The sequence below is a fragment of the Cardiocondyla obscurior genome, linkage group LG09 (assembly GCF_019399895.1).
Source record: "Cardiocondyla obscurior isolate alpha-2009 linkage group LG09, Cobs3.1, whole genome shotgun sequence".
Lineage (NCBI taxonomy): Eukaryota > Metazoa > Arthropoda > Insecta > Hymenoptera > Formicidae > Cardiocondyla > Cardiocondyla obscurior.
Window position 1 is genome coordinate 1,495,044 of NC_091872.1, and position 22,939 is coordinate 1,517,982.

A 22,939-nucleotide genomic window follows, 5' to 3' on the forward strand; every position below is an offset into this window, starting at 1 on the left:
ACGGCATTAACAATAAATACAACAAAACAACAACATTAGCGATAAATACAACAAAAAACAACGACATAAGCAAGACAACATTAGCAATAAATAAAAAAAACTACATTAGCAATTAACGCGAATGTAGAATCGAAGTACATTGCTCGTTCACGCAGTTGTGCACACCGGGCACATATCACACGAGATTATAACAAACGTTGCAGCTTTGCAATTCGAGCACCACGTACCGTAGAGACTGTCATAGGATCCTACAACGTGTTTGCGAATCTTGAAGATGGGGTCATATAAATCGTATTGCATCGATATCAAACAAGAAGCGCACACGTTGTATCCTCGCTCGTCACCGTAATAAAAATATATAGCGCAAAATTTCGTACGCGGAGTAATCGCGCTTAAATTCTGCAAATTGATCGTTTTCCGCGTAGTATTTTCAACCATTTCATCGTCGTCGGTGTTGCAAGCACTATCCTCCGACAAGGGATGAATCGATTTTTCATCAACTTCGATTTCTTCATCAACTTCTATTTCTTCATCAACTTCGATTTCTTCGTTGTTCATTTCATACATAGTCGTCGATCGCTCAATCACTAATGAGATTCACGCATTGTGACAAAAGAGGTATAACGAATGCATTATATCCTACCCTTACTACCAATTAATCATGTGATTTCATTTCTTACCCTCTCTCAAATTATATTGAGTCATTTGCTAATATTAAAAACCGTTAGTAAAAACCGTTAGCTTATCTCTTTCAGATAAAAATTCGGTTACCCTCGTCTAAAATTATTTTAAAAAACTTTTACTTCTCGGAATTAAAAACGTTGACTTATTTCTTTCCGACAAAAGAAATGTACACCCATCGAATAGCAACTACCCTCTGTTTTGCAGAGTCTTTGCGTTTAGCCGCACAGCCTTTGATCTCTGCATAGTCTATTTTATAAATGAGGGTTGAAGCGAGTGCACATATGTTTACGAGGGCAAAGTGAGTGAGAATGATAATTTTTATCTCTATAAACATGAAAACAATTTGGCTCAAGATGAATCCTTCAACCGTCGAGCAGTCAGTTCCTTGCAACCACTCATCAGTAATTGATCGTCATCGTTTGTCACCAAAAATTGTAAGTATATATTCTTATATATTCTTAAATATTTTTAAAACCATTTTAATACATAAAAATTTATAATTTTATACTTTTTTAAATTTTTTAATTTATTTTTTCAGATGATTTCCAACATCGACGTAAGACAGCTGTCCACTTGGCCGATTGAGGTACGCGTGGTACGCGTACAATCACCTACAATGTTTTGGGTGAAATTAATCAACGATGAAGCAGCTCATAAGGAAATGCTGGAACGAATGGCCTTACGCATGAGATTTGCAGCATCTCAACTGATACTGTCACCGAATGAAATAATAATAGGAACTCTCGTTGCCATCCGCGAAGGTTCAAAATGGCAAAGAGGGATCATCGAGTACGTCGGTGCTACTTCGATTACTGTAAATCTTCGCGACTGGGCTCGCACAACTGAAAGAATGCCGCATGAATGTTTACGACTAGAGAGCCAATTCCATGAAATGAGGTGGCAAGCAATACCATGTGTTTTAAATGGAATCTTGCCTCTGCGAGCTCAGGTATGGACGGAGCAGGAGGTTGTGCACGCAAAAATCATCATGGAAAAAACGCAGGGATGGATCATTATCAATGATGTTCTCAGTGACAATGCTGCACTTGTTTCATATCTCAGAGGCGGGCAAACGGAAAACGTGCCTATGATAGATGTATCTACATTATTTATACAAATAGGTATTGCAAAAAAAATTTAAATGGGATAAAACGCCGACTGAATCAGTTGCATCGCAAACACAGTGAAAAAACAATATCGTTATGTGCGGTGTGTAAAAAGGGTGTTAAAAAGGACCTTAGGTTCGTTCATATGTATATCCGCTTCTAATCATGAGCGCATTTACGAACACACTTATGGAAACGGGGTGGGGAATAGAAACGCAGCACATATTTTTTCTCACTGTTCACTTGTCAGTCGGAGAGTGTAGACTGCAGTTTTTTTGCTTTTTATTGTTTTGCTTTTTTTTGTTTTGCTTTTTATTGTTTTGTGCTCTTGTTGTTTTTTTTTTTTTGTGCTCCTATTTTTTCCAAAGCTCCTGTTATTTTTTTTTTTCCAATTTACCATCATGAGTTGTCGAGATTACTTAATCCGTGTATGTTCGAGAGCTGAGTAAATGCATCACGAAATCCGGCGGTACAAAGGCATCGTGCTTAGCCGGTCGGTCATGAATTCGTCCACCTCACGCAAGATGAGGTGGATGATATTAACAACCTTGTGCGACCAATGACGATGAGGGATATACCACGAATTAAAACGCATCGCATTTTTATTACGAGAAACGTACCCGAAGGAAGCACAACCGCATACATGTACAAAATTATTAATCGGAGAATGCATATGGGACTGCATCTCATGCAAAAATAACAAATTTCAAAGTAAGTTTTTTCTATTTTTAAAAATATTTTTTATTTTTAAAAACTATTTTTATAAATTTTTTTATAATTTTTTAATTTTATAATTTTTATTTACAGAAGATCAAATGCCTAGATGCAATTTTTGCATGGTGCCGCATATTACGGCAATACAAGGTCTTGTGTGTGAGCACACATATTGCACACTGTGCATCAATGAACTGCCGTTCTATTTATTCGGCCCTATACCGGCATATCGTTGCATAGTGTGCAAAGAGTTTAAACTAAGAAGAAATTTATGTAAGTACATATTTTTATTGTTTTTATTTTTACACATCTTTTAATAAAACATTTTTTGTTTCAGATCACAATTAAAAAAAAATGTCAATTAGTTGTAAGTTTTAGTTGTAAGTTTTAGTTGTAAGTTTTAGTTGTAAGTTTTCATTGTACGTTTTTTAGTAGTTTTTTTTTAATTTTATAAACATTTTTTTAGTTTTAACTTCTTTGTTTTTAATTATATATGTAATTTTGATATTTTATATGCAAAAATTTTTTAGTTTGTAAGTTTTAGTTATTTTTATATGTTTTTAATTTGATATGTTAAGAAAAAAATAATTTTAGTTTTATGAAAAAATAAATTTTATATTTTTAAAATTATAAGTTTAGTTTTTTAATTATATGTACCTAAAAGAAAAAAATTTTATTTTTTTTCAAAAATAAATTTTAATTTTTTTATTAATTAAAAAAAAATGCATTTATTCTTTTAAAAACATCAAAATCTAATTATCGCAAAAATATTAAACTTATATACTAAAACGTGGTGGATACATTAACTTATATACTAAAAACGCAAATGTTATCTTATACTATGTCATATTATAATTATCTTAAATTATAAAACGCAATATACTACAATAGCGTAAAATCAAAAAAGCAGTGAAAAACATAAAAACGTGAAAAAACATCAAAAACGTGAAAAACAACAAAAACGTGAAAAACATCAAAAAGCAATAAACATAACTGTCAAAAAAACATTAGCCTTAATCTTAGAGTAACTGTTCATATTCGTCTACGCACCGACATACCGGACACACCACTATTAAAACGTCATCGTTTTGGAAAGGTCCCTTACATTTTAATGCACAGGTGCTGCAAAATATGTGCCCACAATTTGCTGCACCAAATGTGTCCCTCACTATTGTCTCGCAGCACACCACACAATCTAACACGTCTTGGTGCCCGATATGCCGGCGCTGACAATTTTCACGCGAACATTGACCATTCTTATAGTCTCCACAAATGTTCGTATTTTGTAGAGTACGCCCAATCTCATATCTTAACTGATCCGTCATCACGCCAGTGGTTTCGTAACGAGCTTGTGCTACGCTCGTTACATGGAGATATCTGCACTTCGCGATTGTACACTTGGTATTTTGGTATTTAAAACAATACCTATAATTATGTACAAACTTGCAGATTGGATTATTACAACATCCTTTTTTGAAATTGACACACATCTGCTGCTTTGCTAAAAATAAAAAATTAAAAGAATAATATACAATACATTTATAAATACTATTAAAGTACTTACGTTGTTGTCCAAAATAAGACATTTTTTTCTTTTTAATTTCTGCTTTTTTCCTTACAAAATTCTACTTTCTTTCTCACAAATTTCTACTTCCTTCCTCAAAAAACTTCTTCCTAACTGAAATACTCGTACGAGACTGAAGCATGGTCATGCAATATAAAGGATCCAGTGACGAAAAAAGACGCAAAAGATTTTCATCACATAGGCATGTGTATCTAGCGATAACATCTTGAAACGATTTCTAACGGGTGTGAGTGAGAGCGTGAAAGAGTGAGAGCGTGAACGACACTTAAACGCAATACCGAATGGCAAGAATGAATACGAGAAAAAAAAAGATTTTTTAACGCACAGGCATGTAGAACATTATGCATCTTGAAACGAATCTTGAAACGAATCTTGAAAGAACATGAGATTTTTTTTTTACCACAGGTATAAAAAAGAATCGCATCTAGCGAAACCCATGCATGCTACACATCTTGAAGTGATTGCTAACAAGGGATGTGAGTGAGAGCGCGATAGAGTGTGAGTGAGAGCGATAATTGAACAAGAGACTAAGTGAAAAGAAATGCAAACAATACAAGGTGTTTTCAAAAAATTTTACTAAAAAGTTTTCCATTTTTATCATTTTTTTATTAATTATATTTTTAAATTATACATTTTCATGTTATTGCATTTATCGCAGCTTTTTTTAACATTTTACTACTTATTTTTAAATTATATTATTCTATACCAGTTATTCTTTATACAATAGTTACATTTTATCTACAAAAATCCTAGCGATGTACAAATATTAAAAGTCAAGGAATGGTAAGAGCTAAATCCTAGCAGTGTACAATCTGAAAACTCAAGGAACAGCACGAGCTCTCATTAATTTTCTTCCCATACATTGCGAATGTTGGTGGATAAAATAAATCTTACAGAAACACTAAAGACTATTATCAGAATTAAAGACACAAAAGCACCCGGATTTTATATTTTTAATTCTCATACTAATCTTTAGTGTTTCTGTAAGATTTATTTTATCCACTAACATTAACATTTAAACTGTATGGAAAAAAATAATGAGAGCTCGTGCTGCTCCTAGAGCTCAGATTTTTTACATATTTTTTAGTCTCTAATACATGATTTGTATAAAATCTTATATACTACGCTAGAATACATACGCATGACAATATACATTAGCGATTTTACATAAATGAATGAATGAATGATTAATATAACGATGGTGATACAGATGATCATGACAGTGATGGCAATGATGACAATGATGATTATGATGATTATAGTGATGATGATTATAGTGATGATGATTATGGTGATGATTATGATGAAGGCGCCGGTGACGTTGGCTTCACGCTTTTTGTAATTTGATGAAAGTGACGGCTTCACACCAAAAATAATTCTTCTGTAATAGAAAAAATTTTTTTAATAATATTATACATAAATAACAAATTTTTTTTTATTTTGTTTTTAATACTTACCAATTATAGATTCCATAATTCGTGGAGCTCCTTTATCTTTGTCCAAGGAATTATTTTCCGCATGAGCAGCAATTGATAAAAACGACATGAGCATAAAAAAAAACATGAGCATAAAAAAACAACATGAGCTATGATGACAAACGACGACGATGATGACAGTGACGATGACGACAAAAGCAGTGGTGACGACAAAGGCAGTGGTGATGACAAAGGTACTGGTGACATTTATGGATTGCATGACTGACACATATCTGAGTTTATAATAATTGCCAATGAATTATTACACTTATCGCAGTTGAAGACTTGTTCAATCAGAAGAACTTCATATGTTTCGGTGCGGTGACATCTCACCATTTTAAAGTCTTCATGCACTAATAACTGTTCATCCATAAAGCATGGTATACAGTAAAATAGATAATCGTTAGTATAATAAAAAAAGATGCGGCAGTGCATTGTCTGATTGGTGATTTCGGTGGTGACTTCAGTTATTGCAACATCATCACCGATTTCACTAAACATCTGATCGAACATTTGTTGCATCTCCGTCATAAAATCTCCTTCAGACGCTGATTCTTCTTCATTTTCTTCCTCAGGATTTTCTCTATTTTCCTCTTCCACCTCACCCATATGATTTTGCACGAGCCTCCAAAACTTCATTAGCGTTATTGTCATCATTAGCGTTATTGTCATCATTAGCGTTATTGTCATCGTTGTCATCATTCAAAAAGTTAAAGAAGCGTAAAGGTCTGAAGTCGTCCTCACTAATATCTTCATCCAGTCCTTCCGAAATTCTTTCTTTCCCCATTTTTCAAAAATATTCTTTTTTTCACTGTCAATTGAAACTAAACTGTCCGAACGTTTAAATCGTACTGGCCTCTCGGCACAAAACTTCCTTGCAACGTCGCAACGTCGCAACATCTTCAAAAATTTTCTTATCGTTAAAATAAGAAGAGGAATAAACACTTGAGCCCTGAGCCTACACAGTTATGTATCTTCATAGTTTACAGTTTTGTTTAATATTATATTTCAAAGCGAGATACTCCGCAAAAGGATCACGCGAGTCGTAGTCAATGGTGACAAACGCGTGAATAAGAGCGAGCGAACAAAAACTTATTTGAGGGTGAAAGAATGAGAGAGTTACACTTAAGGAATTTAGAGATAACGGAGGAGCAATAGAATGAGTGAGGTTGCCTGCTTTCTAGATCACAGCGTGATCCGTTGCAACGGATCAACATGAATATTATTTAAAAAATCTATTTAAAAAATCTATTTAAAAAATCTATTTAAAAAATCTTTAGTTGGAGGATGATACTTGCACGCTTAACGAGTGCGAGCGAGAGGAACGATGGGGCGCATGATACTTTGCTTTCAACGGGTGCGAGCGAAAGGAACGCTGGGCGCGCGACACTTGTGCGTTCAACGGGTGCGAGCGAGAGGGAACGATGAGCGCGCCATACTTTGCGTTCAACGAGTGCGAGCGAGAGAAAACGCTGGGCGCGCGACACTTGTGCGTTCAACGGTGCGAGCGAGAGGGAACGATGAGCGCGCCATACTTTGCGTTCAACGAGTGCGAGCGAGAGAAAACGCTGGGCGCGCGACACTTGTGCGTTCAACGGGTGCGAGTGAGAGGAGATTTTGTCTCGAAGCATTTAAAAAAGTAATACAATTTGGAAAAGAGGGGGGATTAAATTAAATACAATTTGGAAAAGAGGGGGATTAAATTAAAAGATTGATGAACACGCTCGCGCGTGTTCAGTAACGAAATTTCCTCCGATCGAGTCGCATCGTTATCGAGGGGACGCTGTGCGCGATACCTTGCGATCCACCGCTTGCCGCCGCCGCGCTTATCATTTTTTAAAAATAATATCGCATTTCAGTGTTTCGATGTTGTGCATTTCAGTGTTTCGATGTTATTATTTTCTAAACAATTCGTTCCTAGAATCGCCGACACAGGGGCGATTTATAAAATACCCACCCCCTCCCCGTATGACGTCATTGCCCCTTGCCCTAGGTCTCACGGACCCAGAACCGTTAACACCCCCTCTCCCCGCGTGACATCATCACCCCTCGCCCTAGGTCACATGGATACTCTAACACGTAGTGATCCAGAACCGCTCCATGCGTTCAACGAGTGCGAGCGAGAGGAGATGATGGGCGGCGCGAACGAGTGCGAGCGAGAGGGAACGATTAACACCCCCCTCCCCGCGTGACGTCATTACCCCTCGCCATAGGTCACACGTATAAACTAACACGAGGTGATCCAGAACCGGTGTTTATATTCCTACTAGCGGCGGAAGATCATTTTCTAAGAAATGTGCGTAGCGCTCTCCGTTTAGACGAGGAGGTAAAAAATACGGCCCGATCTAAAAGTAACAAATAACAATATTATAAGTTTTGGTTGCATATAAATGACGAGTAAAAAGAACTGTGTGAACAAAATATAAAGAGTGGATACAATTAATGTGTAATAAAGAACATAAGTCCTGCCACGCCATACTAAAATAATGAACTATAAGTGAATGTATGGCGAGAAATATGATTACTCAACAGCGGCTGTGCGCTTACATACGTAGGCTGCTGTGCGCTTACTAACGTAGGCGGCTCTGTGCGCTTACAATTGTAGGCGGCTTGTGCGCTTACATACGTAGACTGCTGTGCGATTACAATCGTAAACGGCTGTGCGCTTACATACTTAGGCTGCTGTGCGCCAAAAAATATAGGCTGCATTTTTGTCAAAGAGTATAGGCCGCATTTGCGCTAAAGAATATAGGCTGCAGTTGCGCCCAAGAATATATACTTTATTTGCGCCAAAGAATATAAGCTACTTCTGTGCTAAAACATAGGCTATTTCCGTGCCAAAGATTATACGTTGTATCTGCACCAAAGAACATAGTCTGCTTTTGTGCCAAAAAATATAAACCGTTGTGTGCCTGCACAAAACGATTGCTTTGTTGTTTATAAATACAAATTAGTAACTTAAATAACATGTTTTCAAAACAAAACAAAAGTTATTTTACAACTTAAAGAAAAAGATGAAATTACTCGGGGAGATTGGTTAAGTGATGTCCATATGGATCATTTTAACAATCTGATAGAAAACCATTTAGATTATATACCTGTTTCAACGTGGCGGATACAATTACCACAAACAATAAATCCTGTCTCTCCGAACAAAAAACATATACAAATATTATATAGTCAACAACATTGGGTATGTAGTTATTACAATGCAAAACGTATATTTATTTATGATTCATTAAATTTAAACAATGTACATGAAGATCATTTAATAATGTTATCAAGGTTGTTTCCAACATATAGTTTTCAAAAAAAGAATTCAATTATATTTCCTTCTGTTCAGAAACAACCAAATAGTGACGATTGCGGTGTTTTTGCCATAGCTTTCGCCGTTTCGTTATTATTCAATATAAAACCCGAGAAAGTAAAGTATGATTGGAGTAAAATGCGTTTGCATTTATTAAAAATTTTTGAATCTAATGTGATAGAGCATTTTCCACAAGATTTGCAATGTGGCGTAATACAGAAAGTGTTACCATTAGCTGTAGTAAGAGCAAAAGAGTTAGACGCAACAAAGAAACGTATAAAACGACAATATGATAAGAAGCAATTACAAAAATTAAATAATATTAATAAAAATAAACAATGTCAGCAAGAAGACAATGTACATGATAATGACCAAGTGAATTATGCGCAAAATTTAAAGAGATGTGCTATAAAACGCTGTCAAAATTATGAAGATGAAAAAAATAAAGGTGCTAAAAAGCGGCGTAAATATAAAGAAGATTCGGTAAATAATATTGTTAAACAGAGAAAACCATGTGAACATAATAAGAGAAAAAATAAACGTGCTAAACAGAAAGAAGACTGTGAAAATAGTAACGAATATAAGCTTGCTAAACGGAGAGAAAATTATGCACGGAAAAAAGAAATTTATCGCATAAAAAAACAATGTTTATACATAAAAAATAAAGAAAAAGAACATTTACGAAAACGAATATTTTATTTTTTCAATTCAGAGCATGTGCAAAAAAGACAAAAAACGTTCTACAGGTTGCACTCAGAGCGTAAGTGGCTTTATAATAAGCAATACTACCAGAAACAAAAATTAGAGTCCACAGTTGCAGTGGAAAATAGTAATCCTGTCAAAAATATATTTAAAAAATATGCAGAATTTAGATCCACAAAAAATTTAAGAACTCATAATTCTTTTGAGACATATGTGATACATATTTTATACAAACAAGGTATTACTAATAGTAATAAATCTTATATTGATAAAAGATTGAAAGCAGAACAAATTGTTCGGTGGTGTTTCAATATTAGAGATAATTTTGTTCGTAATATGTATAAAATATTAGCTAAACTCAAAAATAGATCTGAAACATGTTTGTCTGTTGCTGCAGAATGTATTACAGTTGATGACAAAATAAGTGCATTTTGTGGTATATCTAGACATACAGCTTCGTCTGAAAATTATTTCGTTGATTCGACGTATTGTGATATTAATTCATCCAAAGTTAATGTAACGGAACCTTTAATGTTAAATACGAGAGGACAAATTGTTAATACGTTACCTTTGGTAGAAGCTCGAGCAAAAAAATCGTGGTTATGCGGTACTTTATGTAAAGTTAATGATCCGCTTCTAATCGAACGATATCAAAAATTGTTAGAAGCTATAAATAAGTGTACTTTGAGGAAAATTCCAGAACTAATACAAAGAATTCACGATTGCACTGTAACAATTTTTGATAAAAATTTAGAAAATTCTAAAAAGGGTCACGCACATAGCTGTTACATTAATTTAAATCTTTGTAAAGCTATGTTATTCCAGTTCAATTATTATCACCGCATTTCCCAAAAGTGAGATATATTAGATGTTTGCTTTACCAACTTTATAGTTCTTATCAAAAAACGTTACAGTTGGACGAAGCATTAACTTGTGGTGAAGTTGATAAACTAAAAAAAATTATAAGTTCAATACAAGAAAAAGCAGATATGTACAAGCATCAGCAAACTCATATAATCGTAAGCGATAATGATATTATTTCTAAATATCAAGATGCGTTTAAAGCTTTGAATAAACGTTTTCTTGATACACCACGATATATTTGTATATCGTGTGAAAGACTTTGTTACAAGAAAAATATTTCTAAAGTTAATAATAAAGTTCAAACACGTAAAAGTAATCCAATTTGAAACAATTTAATGGCATATGTAGATCAACAAAAAATTAATCCTGAATACATATGTCATTAATGTGATAAGAAATTTCGTAGCGAACTGTTGCCTGTTTATTGTATTCTAAATAATTTATTCGCAAATGATGTACCGGAGTGTATATCTTCTCTTAACGAATTTGAGAAAATACTTATACAGAGAGCTAAAGCTTTTCAGACTGTGGTTAAAATGGGAACAGTTTTTCATAAGTTATTCCGAAAGACAAAAATACAAAGGTTAAAGGTTCAACTTTTTATTTACCACTACCTCTAGAAGAAACTTTTAATAAATTATGTGCAAAAACTGATCCGATTAATTTAAATTCCGAATTGTGTATTTTAGTTCGAAGTATTCCAACTAAGTCAAAAGTTATTTGGGAAGATTTAGTAAATTTAAGAAAAATATATCAAGCTTTAAAATGGCTGACAGAACGTAACTTTTTATATTCTGGCATCGTATTTCCTAATACTCATAATCAATTGAATTTAGAAAATTTTAATAATGTAAAATTTTATGTTGAAGAAACAGAAAATTATACAAAAGCTTCATTTAATGAAGAATGTAAATTGTTAAATGATTTAAATTTACGAACGCAAGAAATAAAAAATTGTCTAGAAAATAAATTACTTCAGCACATGGCTATGTTAACTCAAGAAGATGACAGTGACAGTTACTACGAGCAATATACTATATATCCATTATATGAAAAAAAAGAAAATAAAACTGCTACTGCTTTTCATCAAATGTTAAAAATTCAAAATGTTCCTTTGGATAATCGTGAAAAGAATTTGGATTTGATATGTTTTCCAGATTTATATCCATTCGGTAAAAATGGTCAATATGATGAAGAAAGGCCGATCAAACTTCAAGAGCATGAATATATTAAATGTCGTTTGACGTCTAAGTATCCACAATTTAGATTGAATCAACAGTACTTATTTTATTTGTTACATAGGGCAAATATTCGTCAGTTAAATCGTAGAATTTATCCTAAAATGAATATAATTGATTCACGAAGCCGTTATGCGGCTGCTGAATATTTAGAAGCTATGTCGAAAGAATTGTTGGAGTTTAATTTAAATATTCTCCGCACTTCGAAATACAGAGCGTTATTGGCGTCGACCAAGAAGCAATTTAGATTATATGACACGACATTATGGACCTGCAACATGGTTCTTAACGTTAAGTCCTAGTGAATGGTTATGGGACGATTTAGGTGAATATATTCGCGAAGTTAATGGATGGCAAAATTGTTCATTGAGTACCAGTGTACTTGTTGCTAAAGATCCTATATCAACATCCAGATTTTTGGATAATAAATTTCGAACGATGATAGATTTTATTTGTTCGAAAGATTTTCCGATCGGAGAAGTAACGCACTATTTTTGGCGACGAGAATATCAAAGTAGAGGTATACAACATTTCCATTTATTAATTTGGATAAAAAATGCGCCAATTTTTGAAGAATCTTCTGTAGAAGAAGTTTCAAAACTTATTTTACAATACATTAGTTGCAAGAAGCTAGATAAAAATATTGCACCATTATTGTACAGTCGTGTTGATAAGCATCAACGACACAGACAATGATTACTGTCTACGTTCAAAAAAAGTAGGACGAAAAGTTATTCGTAGGTGTCGTTTCGGATTTCCACAACCTGTTAGTAAAATATTGTATATGAGAAATGTTGCAACTGCAATAGCAGGTAGAAAGCAATTGAAACATAAAAGTAGATTGTATGATCTTCCTCGAACGAAAGATGAAGTTGATATTAATGATTATAATCCCATGCTCCTTACTGCATGGGAAGGAAATATGGATATACAATTTATTGGTGAAAAGTCGACATTATTAACATGGTATATTACTAAGTAAATAAAGCAGGGAAAAGTGAATTGTCTGACTTTAATCTTGAGAATTGTAAAAATAGTAAAAGTTAATCATTGGCCAGTGTTCTTTGGAATTATGGTTTACGATCCTTAACTAATAGGGAATGTGGAGCTCTTGAAGCTGCAGATACATTATTAAGCATTCCTTTATATGGAACCGATCGTAATACAACTATTAAATGGTTGACCGTTAATCGTATACGACAAAAAAAGTTAAAAAGTCGTAAAGAGATTGAAGCTCTTGATAATGAATCCACAGATTTATTTTGTCCAGCTTTAGTAGATGATTATTATCCACAAAGTGTGGAAGAAATGGAATCTATGTCTCTTTACGAGTTCGCCCAATGGTATGATATCACGACAATCGAGCCAAAGAATAATATACCTAAATATTATAAAATAGATAGTAAACATTTTCTTAAACGACGACGATGTGCATGTCTTATTAATCACTATAAATACAATGTTGAAACACAGCCCAAAAATTATTTCTTTTCTTTACTTCTTATGCTTAAACCATGGCGAAATTTAAACGATCTTAAAGATAATTTTGACACTTATGCGGAAGCATTTAAAAGAGCAAAATTACATTTTACAGAGGCATTGCAATATCACGAAAAGGTACAAGAATTGCAAAAAGCATTTGAAAATGCAAAACAGTTGGTTCAGCAAACTGATGAAGAATTACAACAAAAGAATGTGTCTCAGGATGATCCTGATAATCCGATTGGTATTCAAAATATAGAAGCTGGTGAAGCGATGCAAGATTTTAGAGATCTTGGTGAGAAAATAGATAATATCGATGTTTCAGAAATGATAGTAAAATTAAATGCGGATTAACTATTTAATAGAGTCATTGATACGGTAAAATCGAAAGATTCGATATTACGTTTATATGTTAGTGGAGAAGGTGGAACTGGAAAAAGTTTCTTAATTAAAACGATTAAATGTTGGATTAAGCATAATCTCAACAAAGATACCGCTTTAGCAGCACCTACTGGTATAGCAGCGTTTAACATTGATGGTTTGACTCTTCACAGATTACTTCAATTACCTGTTGAACATGGTCAGACTTCAAAGTATAAACCATTGTCAAATCATGTATTAAAAGTTTTACGAACTGAACTTAAAGAAGTTGTTCTCTTTGTAATTGATGAAGTGTCAATGATATCAAATTTGATTTTAATGTATATACATTTTCGATTGACAGAAATCTTTGATACAAATGACGTTGAAGATGGTTGGTTCGGTAAAAGCACATTTTTTATTTGGCGATTTACTTCAATTGCCTCCTGTACGTGAAGATTGTATTTTTGCACAATTATCAAATGATAAAATTAACAAATGCATTGGTTCTTTAACTGCTATTAATTTGTGGTCTACGTTATTTCATTATGATGAATTGACGATTAATATGCGTCAGCGAGAAGACGATACATATAGGCAATTGTTGTCGAGAATTCGTATTGGTACATTGACAATGACTGATCGTGTCGTACTTGAAAATAGAAAAATAATTTTTAAAGGTGAGTCTTTGGAATCCAGATTAAAGGAATTATGTGATTTTATTAGTAATTGTTCATCGGACGCTGTTTGTTTACCACCTGCACGTCATATGTGTGACGCTCTCAATACAGCTATGTTAAGTCGCATTGATTCGAGGGAGATATTACTAATTGTTGAAGATACAATTGACTGTACTTCATATTTAAAAAAAAAAAGTATTAAAAGTGTTATCGAATAATGACGATGATAATTCCAAAACTGCTGGACTTTCAAAAGAAATTGTAAGTAAAATTGGAGCAAAAGTTATGATAGGGCGAAATATCGATGCTACTTTGGGTCTGGTGAACGGTACAATAGCTACAGTAGTTTCAGTTGTACAAGATATATCTACTGATTGTGTGGAAAAAATTAAATTGCTTTTACCTTCAAGGTTAGAATAATTGATAGAAAAAGTAAACGTAAAATTTGAAGTGGTGGATAAAGCATTTGTTGTAAGAAAACAATTTCTACTGTGTCTGAGTTATGAAATAACTATTCATAAAAGTCAAGGATTGAGTTTACAGACTGCTGTAATTGATATAGGCAATTCTATATTTAATTTTGGTCAATCTTATGTTGCATTGTCTCGAGTAACAACTGTGAAAGGATTGCATTTGATTAACTTTGATCCTTCCAAAGTGACAGCTCACGAAAAAGCTATTGACGAATACAATCGACTAAGGTATAAGTACAAACCAGAGGCAGAAATAATTACTATGCAAAAGGAACGTCGTACCAAAGTGAAAGATATTCTATGGATACAATCTAATAAACTAGTTGAAGCTGTTCAAGAAAATGGTCAGCAAAATCAAACGTTACAAATAAATACTACTTGGGTTTTACGTAGTTTTCAAAATACAGAAAATGTTGCATGTTATGCTAATACGGTTATACAATGTCTATTTCATTTAAGTCCTATTAGAAAGCAACTGCTTAATTGTGATAAATCAAATATTCTACATATGTTAATGCATCGGTATGAATATGGAATGAGTAATTTAAATACATATGATGTTCGACAAGATTTAGGAGAATCGTTTACGATGAATATAAAACTAGATGGAATCAATTTTTTAACAACTTTGTGTACAAGGTACGAGTGTATAAGAGAATCAGTAGAGCATGAAGTAACTTCTACTACTCGGTGTGTTACGTGTCAATATACAAAAACAGTTTGTTTTAATAATTTATTTATTTCAATACCTATTATTAATTTTAACAAACACAGCTATAATCTACAAGATTTATTTAATGTTACATACTCTCAGTGGTATCAAACTGATAACGGGTTTTGCGATAATTGTACAGGAAATAGTGTACTGTTTAAAAAAGAATTAACATTGACAAAAGATATAATTATTATTCATTTTGCAATATTTTCGTTAAAAGACGATAAAGTTGTAAAAGCAATACGTAGTTGTAATATATCTCATAATCCAACGGCTACAGTAATAATAGCTGAAAAATCATATAAAGTTATGAATGCCATATTTCATTATGGTTCAAGTATTGAAGAAGGAAATTATAGAAGTATTTGTAGACAGTCTAATAGTTGGATTGAAATAGATAATGCGCGAATTAAAAAAAGACAATGGCCCAGAGGTGCTAAAGATCTTTATATACTTTTTTTACAAAAAATTGATAAAAAATAAATTTATTTAACATTGCATGCATGGACCAATAAGTTATTTAATTAATTAAAAAAATAAAATAAAATTAATTAATAGTTAGTTTAAGACATTTATAAAAATTTTGCTAAAAGAAAAAAGAATCTCAATAGCTCTGAATAAGAAACCTTGCGTAATGATTAAACAATGATGGGATAAGAAAATATTAATATCTTTGAATAGGAAATTTTGCGAAATGATTAAAATATTGGTTACTGTACACAGATAGAAGGCTGCTGTGCGCCGACAAAAGGCTGCTGAGCGCCAGAGAACAATATTTTTATAAAAACGTTAGAGGTGTCAAATGTAACATTGCAACGGAGAGACGAAATGTATTAATTTGGTGCGTCTCACGAGAATGGGCGTTGGTTGGGGCCCATTCTATCTATTATATATGTCAAACAATTTTTCGAAAAAAATCACTCAAGAGGCACGGTCAATAATATACAAGCTTTTAACGGAACCTATTTAGAAAGCGATCGGTTGGACTGTTAAACTACAAAATGAATGAAATCTCTCAAAATTACCTTTTTTAAAAAAGATATAAAAAAGCGCCAAGTATAAGCGCGCGAAAAGCATTCTCGACAAACTTTTAAGTAAAATCGAGACTTCCATAAAAAGATTCCACGAAAACCAAAACTCCTCAAACAAAGATTTCCCAAAAAAGAACCCCTACCAAAAAGAACTCCCTAAACCAAAACTCCTCCCAAAAAAGACTTCTCTAAAAAATAATTCCTAAAAGACTCCTACAAAAAGACTACAAAAAAAAAGACTCCTCCAATCCAAAATAGAACATAAAATGTGTACATTAATATCAAATACTCTCTATAAAACTAATGAGATCAAATAATTGCGCCAAGAACCTAAAAAAGCTAGAAAATTTTAAAAGTTATAAACCCATGTACAACCGTACACACGTAGACCTAGGTTCGCCCCGATAATAAAACGTTAACATTACAAACTCATGTGAAACAGTACAAACGTAGATCTAGGTTCGCCCCATTATGATATAACATGGTAATGTAAAGAAAAAAAAAAACTTAGCGTTGCAAAAGCAAATCATTATTTACATAAATTTTCGTAAAATGCCATTATATTCAAAATTAATATGACAATAAATAATTTGCAATAAAATTTAAACATATAAACCTGTTTAATTTACATAAAAGATGCTGTAATGCCAATGTTATAGTAATTTCATTGCTATGTTTTTTACATCACTAATTTTTAAATTACGCACAAATAAATTTGATACGATTTGTGGCACTTCAATGAGTTTTGCAACATGTAGAAAACCACCCAGAGATATAACATCGCAAATAGCATTTAAATAATATTTATATACTGTAGTAAATTCTTCTATATTGGCAACGATTGTTACTTCATACGCTTCTCCAATGTGATTAAAATCAAAGATTCTCCTAATTTGCCAGAATTTTCCCAAAACAATTTTGTAGCTTCCGCCTCTTTTTGACGTTTATCTTGTTCATCGTGTACTTGTCCCATTTTACAAGAGCTTCTTGTAATCGCTTCTTGTAATTGTGTAGTACCAAGTACGAGCAGATTTATCCAAATCGTTTCGCGACACGAATTCTGATGGTATAATTTTAAAATGTATATTAATTCTTATGTAATTATAATATTAATTTGCTCAATTCGTTATATATAATTTGTCATATTTGATATACATAAAGATTAAACTTAAAGCTTACCTAACTCTCTTAGCAAAGTCACGACTTCTGAAAGGCGACACGAGATCATAAGCAAATGCACTAATCTCGGTAGTATAATTAGCTTGACGAACATAGAGTTTATAATTTGCGTCATTCTCATTGTAATAAAACCAATTTTGATTGCTCTGTTAACCTCTTCTCTTAACCATCGCGAAAAAACTTTGCACAAATGCTGAAAGCCTGTTTTTCCAAATAAGGAAAAATTTACCTGTAAAAAATTAATTAAACAATGTAATAAATGTCCTCGTTGAAATAATACGACATTCGACAATATTACAAATAGTTAATAAATTTTATTTAATGTAAAAATGTTTTATTATCATACCTTTGTCCTCCTTATAGTCATGCTTAATTTCCGTTAGCGTCATCAATGCATTTATATTCCTGTTAGTAACTTCTTTTACTGTAAAATTATACGATAATCAATATTTTAATATAAAAAAAAACATTATGTAAATGCATTTTACATACACCCATATGTATTTGTCTATTTCATTACCATACAAAATTAACAATCCCTCGATTCTTTTCAACGTGGTAATTGTTGCCGCCACCTTATGCTCATCGACCACACTTTCAGCTGTCACGTTTCTACTAATCCAAACTTTCACAGCTTTCCATTGTTGCGTTCTGACGCACCTTCGATACATATTAAAAAGCAAAGAGAATACAAATTAAAAAATTCGTAACCCTGTTATTAATTTTTTGCGACAATTTTAATTATTAAAATTGTTTTTTACAGGTCAAAATCTAAGCGTGTGTAAGATTTGAATAAGATCGGAGAGTAGGCCCGTTTTCTACACTACCGTTTTTTTAACAATAATGTATACCATTGTAACTATTAATTTTAATTTCTCATAAAAGTTTTCGTACTTACCACAACCACATAGAGGTGAAATATCATCTTTCCGCTTCAGGATCGTGTAGACTAATTATGGTTTCTTCTTCTCAAAGATAATATTCATCGCAGCTTTGAAATGAAAGAATTGTGAGACCAGTATCAAGCTGCACATCAGCGTACATCGCGTAGTACCAAGTGCGAGCAAATTTATCCAAATCGTTTCGCGACACGAATTCTGATGGTATAATTTTAAAATGTATATTAATTCTTATGTAATTAAAATATTAATTTGCTCAATTCGTTATATATAATTTGTCATATTTGATATACATAAAGATTAAACTTAAAGCTTACCTAACTTTCTTAGCAAAATCACGACTTCCGAATGGCGATTCTTTTTCCTCTTTAGCTTTCCTTTCTCTTTCTTCTTTCAGTCTTTTGGAAGCTTCTTTATTCCATTCCTCACCCTTGCGCAGTATACTCAATGATCATCTGAAGGTGCATGCTCCCTCTTGAAGATCATTATATAGATCAACGCCTTCTTCACCAAAGAAATAGGCCAGGACACTTGCCACTTCTGCTATATCATAATAGAATTAAATTTAATCCTTAACATATAATTACATGCTTATTTCTTACCTTAACGGGTCATACTTACCTTAACAAGTAACAGGTCATACTTACCTTAACAAGTAACAGGTCACACTTACCTTAATTAACGGATCACTGCGGATCACTAACCTCACACGTCAAACATCAACAGAGTCGATAAATCAAACAAACTGTCGATAAATCAATCCGCGCCATCTAGTGATGCAAAAGCAAAAGGGACATTTTTCGAGACGTAAAAATGACGACGGAGAATCTTAAATAATTTTACTCTTGTAACCAAAACAATTAACGCGATATCTTTATTTATAGACAACGCAGCGAAATAATAAGAACACTTTTATTATATAAGTCAACCCTAATCTATACAATAAGCCTATTAAGAAAGCGATTGGTTGAGCCGTTATTGAGATCTGGTAATCTACGGATTCTCAAAACGTCGTCTCGCGTATAAGAGGCAGTGCCTCGCTGCGCCTATACTTGGCGCGAGGCACTACCGTGCCTCTTGATTATTGGCAAATTATATGTAATATCTCCACCTGTGATGAATTAATATGTTTCATAGGTTCCATCAGCGATGGTGGCATTTGGGCAAATACAGATTTTGCACAAGATTTGCAGAATGGAGCCATTGATCTGTCCGTTCCACAACCACTCCCTGAGAGAGACATAACATTTCCATTTGTTTTTGTGGCAGATGAGGCATTTTCTTTAACTACCTATCTTATGCGTCCATATTCACGTAAAAATAGTACTCACTTCTCAATTGCTACACGTATTTTTAATTATAGATTATCTCGTTGTCGCGGAACAATTAAAAATACATTTGGAATTTTCACGGCACGTTGGCAGATTCTACATAAGGCTCTTAATATGTCTCTAGAGAATAGTGAATATTTATTTAAAGCACTTGTATGTCTGCACAATTTTATAATGATGGGGGAGGAAAAATTGCCTACGCATGACAGACGTTACTGTCCATCAGATTATGTTGATCAAGAGGAAAATTATGTCGTACAAGAAGGACGTTGGAGACAGCAGCATTCAGCTTATTTTAAGAATTTGGGAAGAGTAGGTGCAAATTGAGCTGGAACTGTTGCAGAAGGTTTGCGAAACTATCTACGAGATTATTTTCTCTTCTACTGGAGAATCTCAAGCACCTTGGCAATATGCAGCTGCTCTTAGTACTATACGAATTAATTTACGATAATTTTGTTTTATTTAGTCGTAATTTAATATAAAAAATAATACTTTGTTTATTTTTTGTTAACAATAAGCTTTACGACTTAATAAATGTATCTAAGATTTCTTTTATTGCATTAAGATTTACAATTAATTAATAATACAGGTATATAACAATGTTTTTACAAGTAAATAAAAAAAATAACCTAAAACTGATTTGTTGACTATAAAAATTGCGCTTGTTAAATATATATTGTATGTTTAATTTACTTTATAAAATATAATTTTTATATGTATTACATTACTTTTTCTTTATTTAAAAAATTATTATCCTGTGTAATTAATAACTAAATAAATAAATAACAAAATAAATAAATTCCTCTTTAAAAATAACACTTTGTAACGTAATGAAAATAAAACTAATGAAAAAAAACTTATGAAATAAAACTAATCTACTTTTGTGATTCATCCGTTTCCATATAATTGTCATTGATATATTGCAGAATACCCAACATGCATTGAAACTTGTTTGCTTCCTTTACTTTTGTCAGTGCCATTTGAATAGCTCCTAACACTAGATCTAGAGTTGCTGCAGCAGTAGGTGTTGGACTTTGCTTTGCTACTAATGCTTGCGAAATTTGCACAGCTAAATTATTTAATTCATCAGACTGTTTTATGTATGCGTCTGTCAATTCATTATCTATTTTTCTTTTCTTGTTATAAAAATATCAGATGGTGGAACTTTCTTTGCTGGGGCTCGATTAATTTTTTGAAAAATCTCTTGAGTAACATTTGCTTTGTCTCTTGATAACACTGGTATGATTGGACTTATAGATGGAGATGGTGTTTGAAACTGTGCCTGTAATGATGACTAAACCGCTGTTTCTGTGCATTCAAAAGTGGTAGAATCAGATGTCGTATCATTACCTAAAAATATTAATAACATTTCATTGTAATTATATGTGTCTATAGATAGATACAATAGATACTATAGATAGAATGCAATATGTAATACCTACTTGATAATGATTCATTTAAATTTGATATCCACTTGGTTTTAAGAATCTGCATAGATGTGATGACATGATGAGATAGAGTCTTGACATTTTGTGATGGCATAATTATTTCAAATTAAGGAGAAGATGATATTTCATTTAACGTCATTGTAGATGTACTACTGTTTTTGGTATAGTTGCTAGTAGTTCTGTACACAATATTGTTTTTTTTAATATAAGTAATTATTGTAAATACAAACAATATTGTAAAAGTTTCTTTTATGTTATTTATAATTAAATAAATTAAATATAACTAATTATACTTTTTTACATTTATTTCGTTAATTATAATTAAGAAAGTCAACATACTTTCGTGGTACGATAACGTCGCGCAGAAAAATATCGCAGATTTCATACAATTCCCAACGAGAAACATATATGGACTGGGCACCCTGACCGGATTTTCCTTTTATCGACATAATAACTTTTTGTCGTTCCTTTCCATACCTCTGTCGAATTTTATAAAGTTCTTTCGCAGCATCTAAATCTGTAAATAAATATCAACCATGTTTTTAATCATAATTTTACAACTATCCTAACCTCAACTCTTGTAGACATGTACTTAATTACCTGAAATATATTTCAACATTGCACTCACAAACGCCCAGGCATATTCTTTATAATTAACATTTTTATATCTTTTATGTCTCTTGTCCCATAGTAGTATCGGGTTTGCTTTTACAATAGCAACTAATTCTTTTTGATATGTCAAATTATTTTCAAAATATTCATTTTCTTTGTTTTCATATTCTAAATTATTATGTTCCTCATTATCATGTTCCTTATTAACATATTCCAAATTATCACAGGTTTCTGTATAATATTCTTCAGCCATTATTATATAAAAATAATATATAAAAATTACAAATTCTGCACTCGATTTCACTTTTAGCACATGCACACAAACTTTTTTAATTTTGCGCTCCAACACTCTCACTCTACAACAGTGATGGGAATTTTAGCTCCGAGCAACATCGATGTTGTTGGAGTGGGGGATCACGCACACACGCCGGCGTCCTGTCGGTGAGCGCGCTTCGCTCGGCTTTCAGAAGAGGACAGATATATATATGTTCCGTCTTCGTCGCACCGAGGCAGCTACGATTCGTAGCCTACGAATCGTAGCCTTCGAGTTACGGTGACTAAGACGAGTGCTCGCATCGTGCGAGCCGCGTGAATCGCGGGTACCAAGATGCATGTTTTTTTACAGGCTGTATGTTAGAATATGATGTGGTCTTCCGCACTACCCAGGAGGTGCCACTTACAGTGCGTTAGGTTTTTTAACGTGGACCTTCGCCAGTAGCCATATCATACCACATTTCTGAATTGTCCAACACGCAAAGTGTCCGACAAACTTAATATTGAATTGATAAAAAAAAAACTGTCCAACACGCAAAGTGTCCGACAAATTTAATTTTAAATTGATAATAAATAAACTGTTCAACACGCAAAGTGTCCGACAAATTTAATTTTAAATTAATAATAAATAAACTGTCCAACACGCAAAGTGTCCGACAAACTTAATATTGAATTAATAATAAATAAACTGTCCAACACGCAAAGTGTCCGACAAACTTAATATTGAATTGATAATTATTAAACTTCTTTTTTTCATAAATAAATTATTTATAGCATTGTA

General features: G+C 32.8%; 3 protein-coding genes across 7 annotated transcripts; 1 reads left to right on the plus strand and 2 right to left on the minus strand.

Annotated features, from left to right (window-relative positions):
• Nucleotides 1–994: 994 nt before the first annotated feature.
• Nucleotides 995–1,909, plus strand: LOC139105467 (uncharacterized). The gene is made up of 2 exons (XM_070661574.1): nucleotides 995–1,118; nucleotides 1,223–1,909. Exons 1-2 carry the CDS (start codon nucleotides 1,017–1,019, stop codon nucleotides 1,823–1,825), a joined length of 705 nt encoding a protein of 234 aa, XP_070517675.1. The 5' UTR covers nucleotides 995–1,016; the 3' UTR covers nucleotides 1,826–1,909.
• A 15,049-nt stretch (nucleotides 1,910–16,958) lies between these two features.
• Nucleotides 16,959–20,086, minus strand: LOC139105464 (uncharacterized). 4 transcript variants are annotated; one of them, XR_011546199.1, is made up of 7 exons: nucleotides 19,168–20,086; nucleotides 18,812–19,034; nucleotides 18,494–18,692; nucleotides 18,116–18,255; nucleotides 17,942–18,019; nucleotides 17,596–17,824; nucleotides 16,962–17,476 (listed from the first exon to the last, which is right to left on the minus strand). XR_011546199.1 is itself a non-coding variant. In XM_070661572.1 (5 exons), exons 2-5 carry the CDS (start codon nucleotides 18,502–18,504, stop codon nucleotides 17,745–17,747), a joined length of 309 nt encoding a protein of 102 aa, XP_070517673.1. In that variant the 5' UTR covers nucleotides 18,505–18,692; nucleotides 18,812–20,086; the 3' UTR covers nucleotides 16,959–17,744. The 4 variants fall into 4 exon arrangements, 1 of the variants encoding a protein (XP_070517673.1); XR_011546198.1 differs by having other exon boundaries at nucleotides 18,812–19,037; XR_011546197.1 differs by having other exon boundaries at nucleotides 16,960–17,476; nucleotides 18,812–20,086.
• Nucleotides 20,087–20,314: 228 nt separating this feature from the next.
• On the minus strand, nucleotides 20,315–22,750 carry LOC139105463 (uncharacterized). 2 transcript variants are annotated; one of them, XR_011546196.1, is made up of 4 exons: nucleotides 21,874–22,750; nucleotides 21,613–21,790; nucleotides 21,268–21,452; nucleotides 20,315–21,175 (listed from the first exon to the last, which is right to left on the minus strand). XR_011546196.1 is itself a non-coding variant. In XM_070661570.1 (3 exons), exons 1-3 carry the CDS (start codon nucleotides 22,136–22,138, stop codon nucleotides 21,380–21,382), a joined length of 516 nt encoding a protein of 171 aa, XP_070517671.1. In that variant the 5' UTR covers nucleotides 22,139–22,750; the 3' UTR covers nucleotides 20,315–21,379. The 2 variants fall into 2 exon arrangements, 1 of the variants encoding a protein (XP_070517671.1); XM_070661570.1 differs by having other exon boundaries at nucleotides 20,315–21,452.
• Nucleotides 22,751–22,939: the final 189 nt, after the last annotated feature.

Coding starts and splice junctions, on each gene's coding strand:
- LOC139105467 (XM_070661574.1), top strand. CDS start 1,017: ATGAAAACAATTTGGCTCAAGATGAATCCTTCAACCGTCGAGCAGTCA. Junction 1,119..1,222: donor ATCGTTTGTCACCAAAAATT/GTAAGTATATAT, acceptor TTATTTTTTCAG/ATGATTTCCAACATCGACGT.
- LOC139105464 (XM_070661572.1), bottom strand. Junction 18,020..18,115: donor GGGATTGTTAATTTTGTATG/GTAATGAAATAG, acceptor ATAATTTTACAG/TAAAAGAAGTTACTAACAGG. Junction 17,825..17,941: donor TGACTATAAGGAGGACAAAG/GTATGATAATAA, acceptor AATTTTTTACAG/GTAAATTTTTCCTTATTTGG.
- LOC139105463 (XM_070661570.1), bottom strand. CDS start 22,138: ATGGCTGAAGAATATTATACAGAAACCTGTGATAATTTGGAATATGTT. Junction 21,791..21,873: donor AATGTTGAAATATATTTCAG/GTAATTAAGTAC, acceptor ATTTATTTACAG/ATTTAGATGCTGCGAAAGAA. Junction 21,453..21,612: donor GACGTTATCGTACCACGAAA/GTATGTTGACTT, acceptor TATTGTGTACAG/AACTACTAGCAACTATACCA.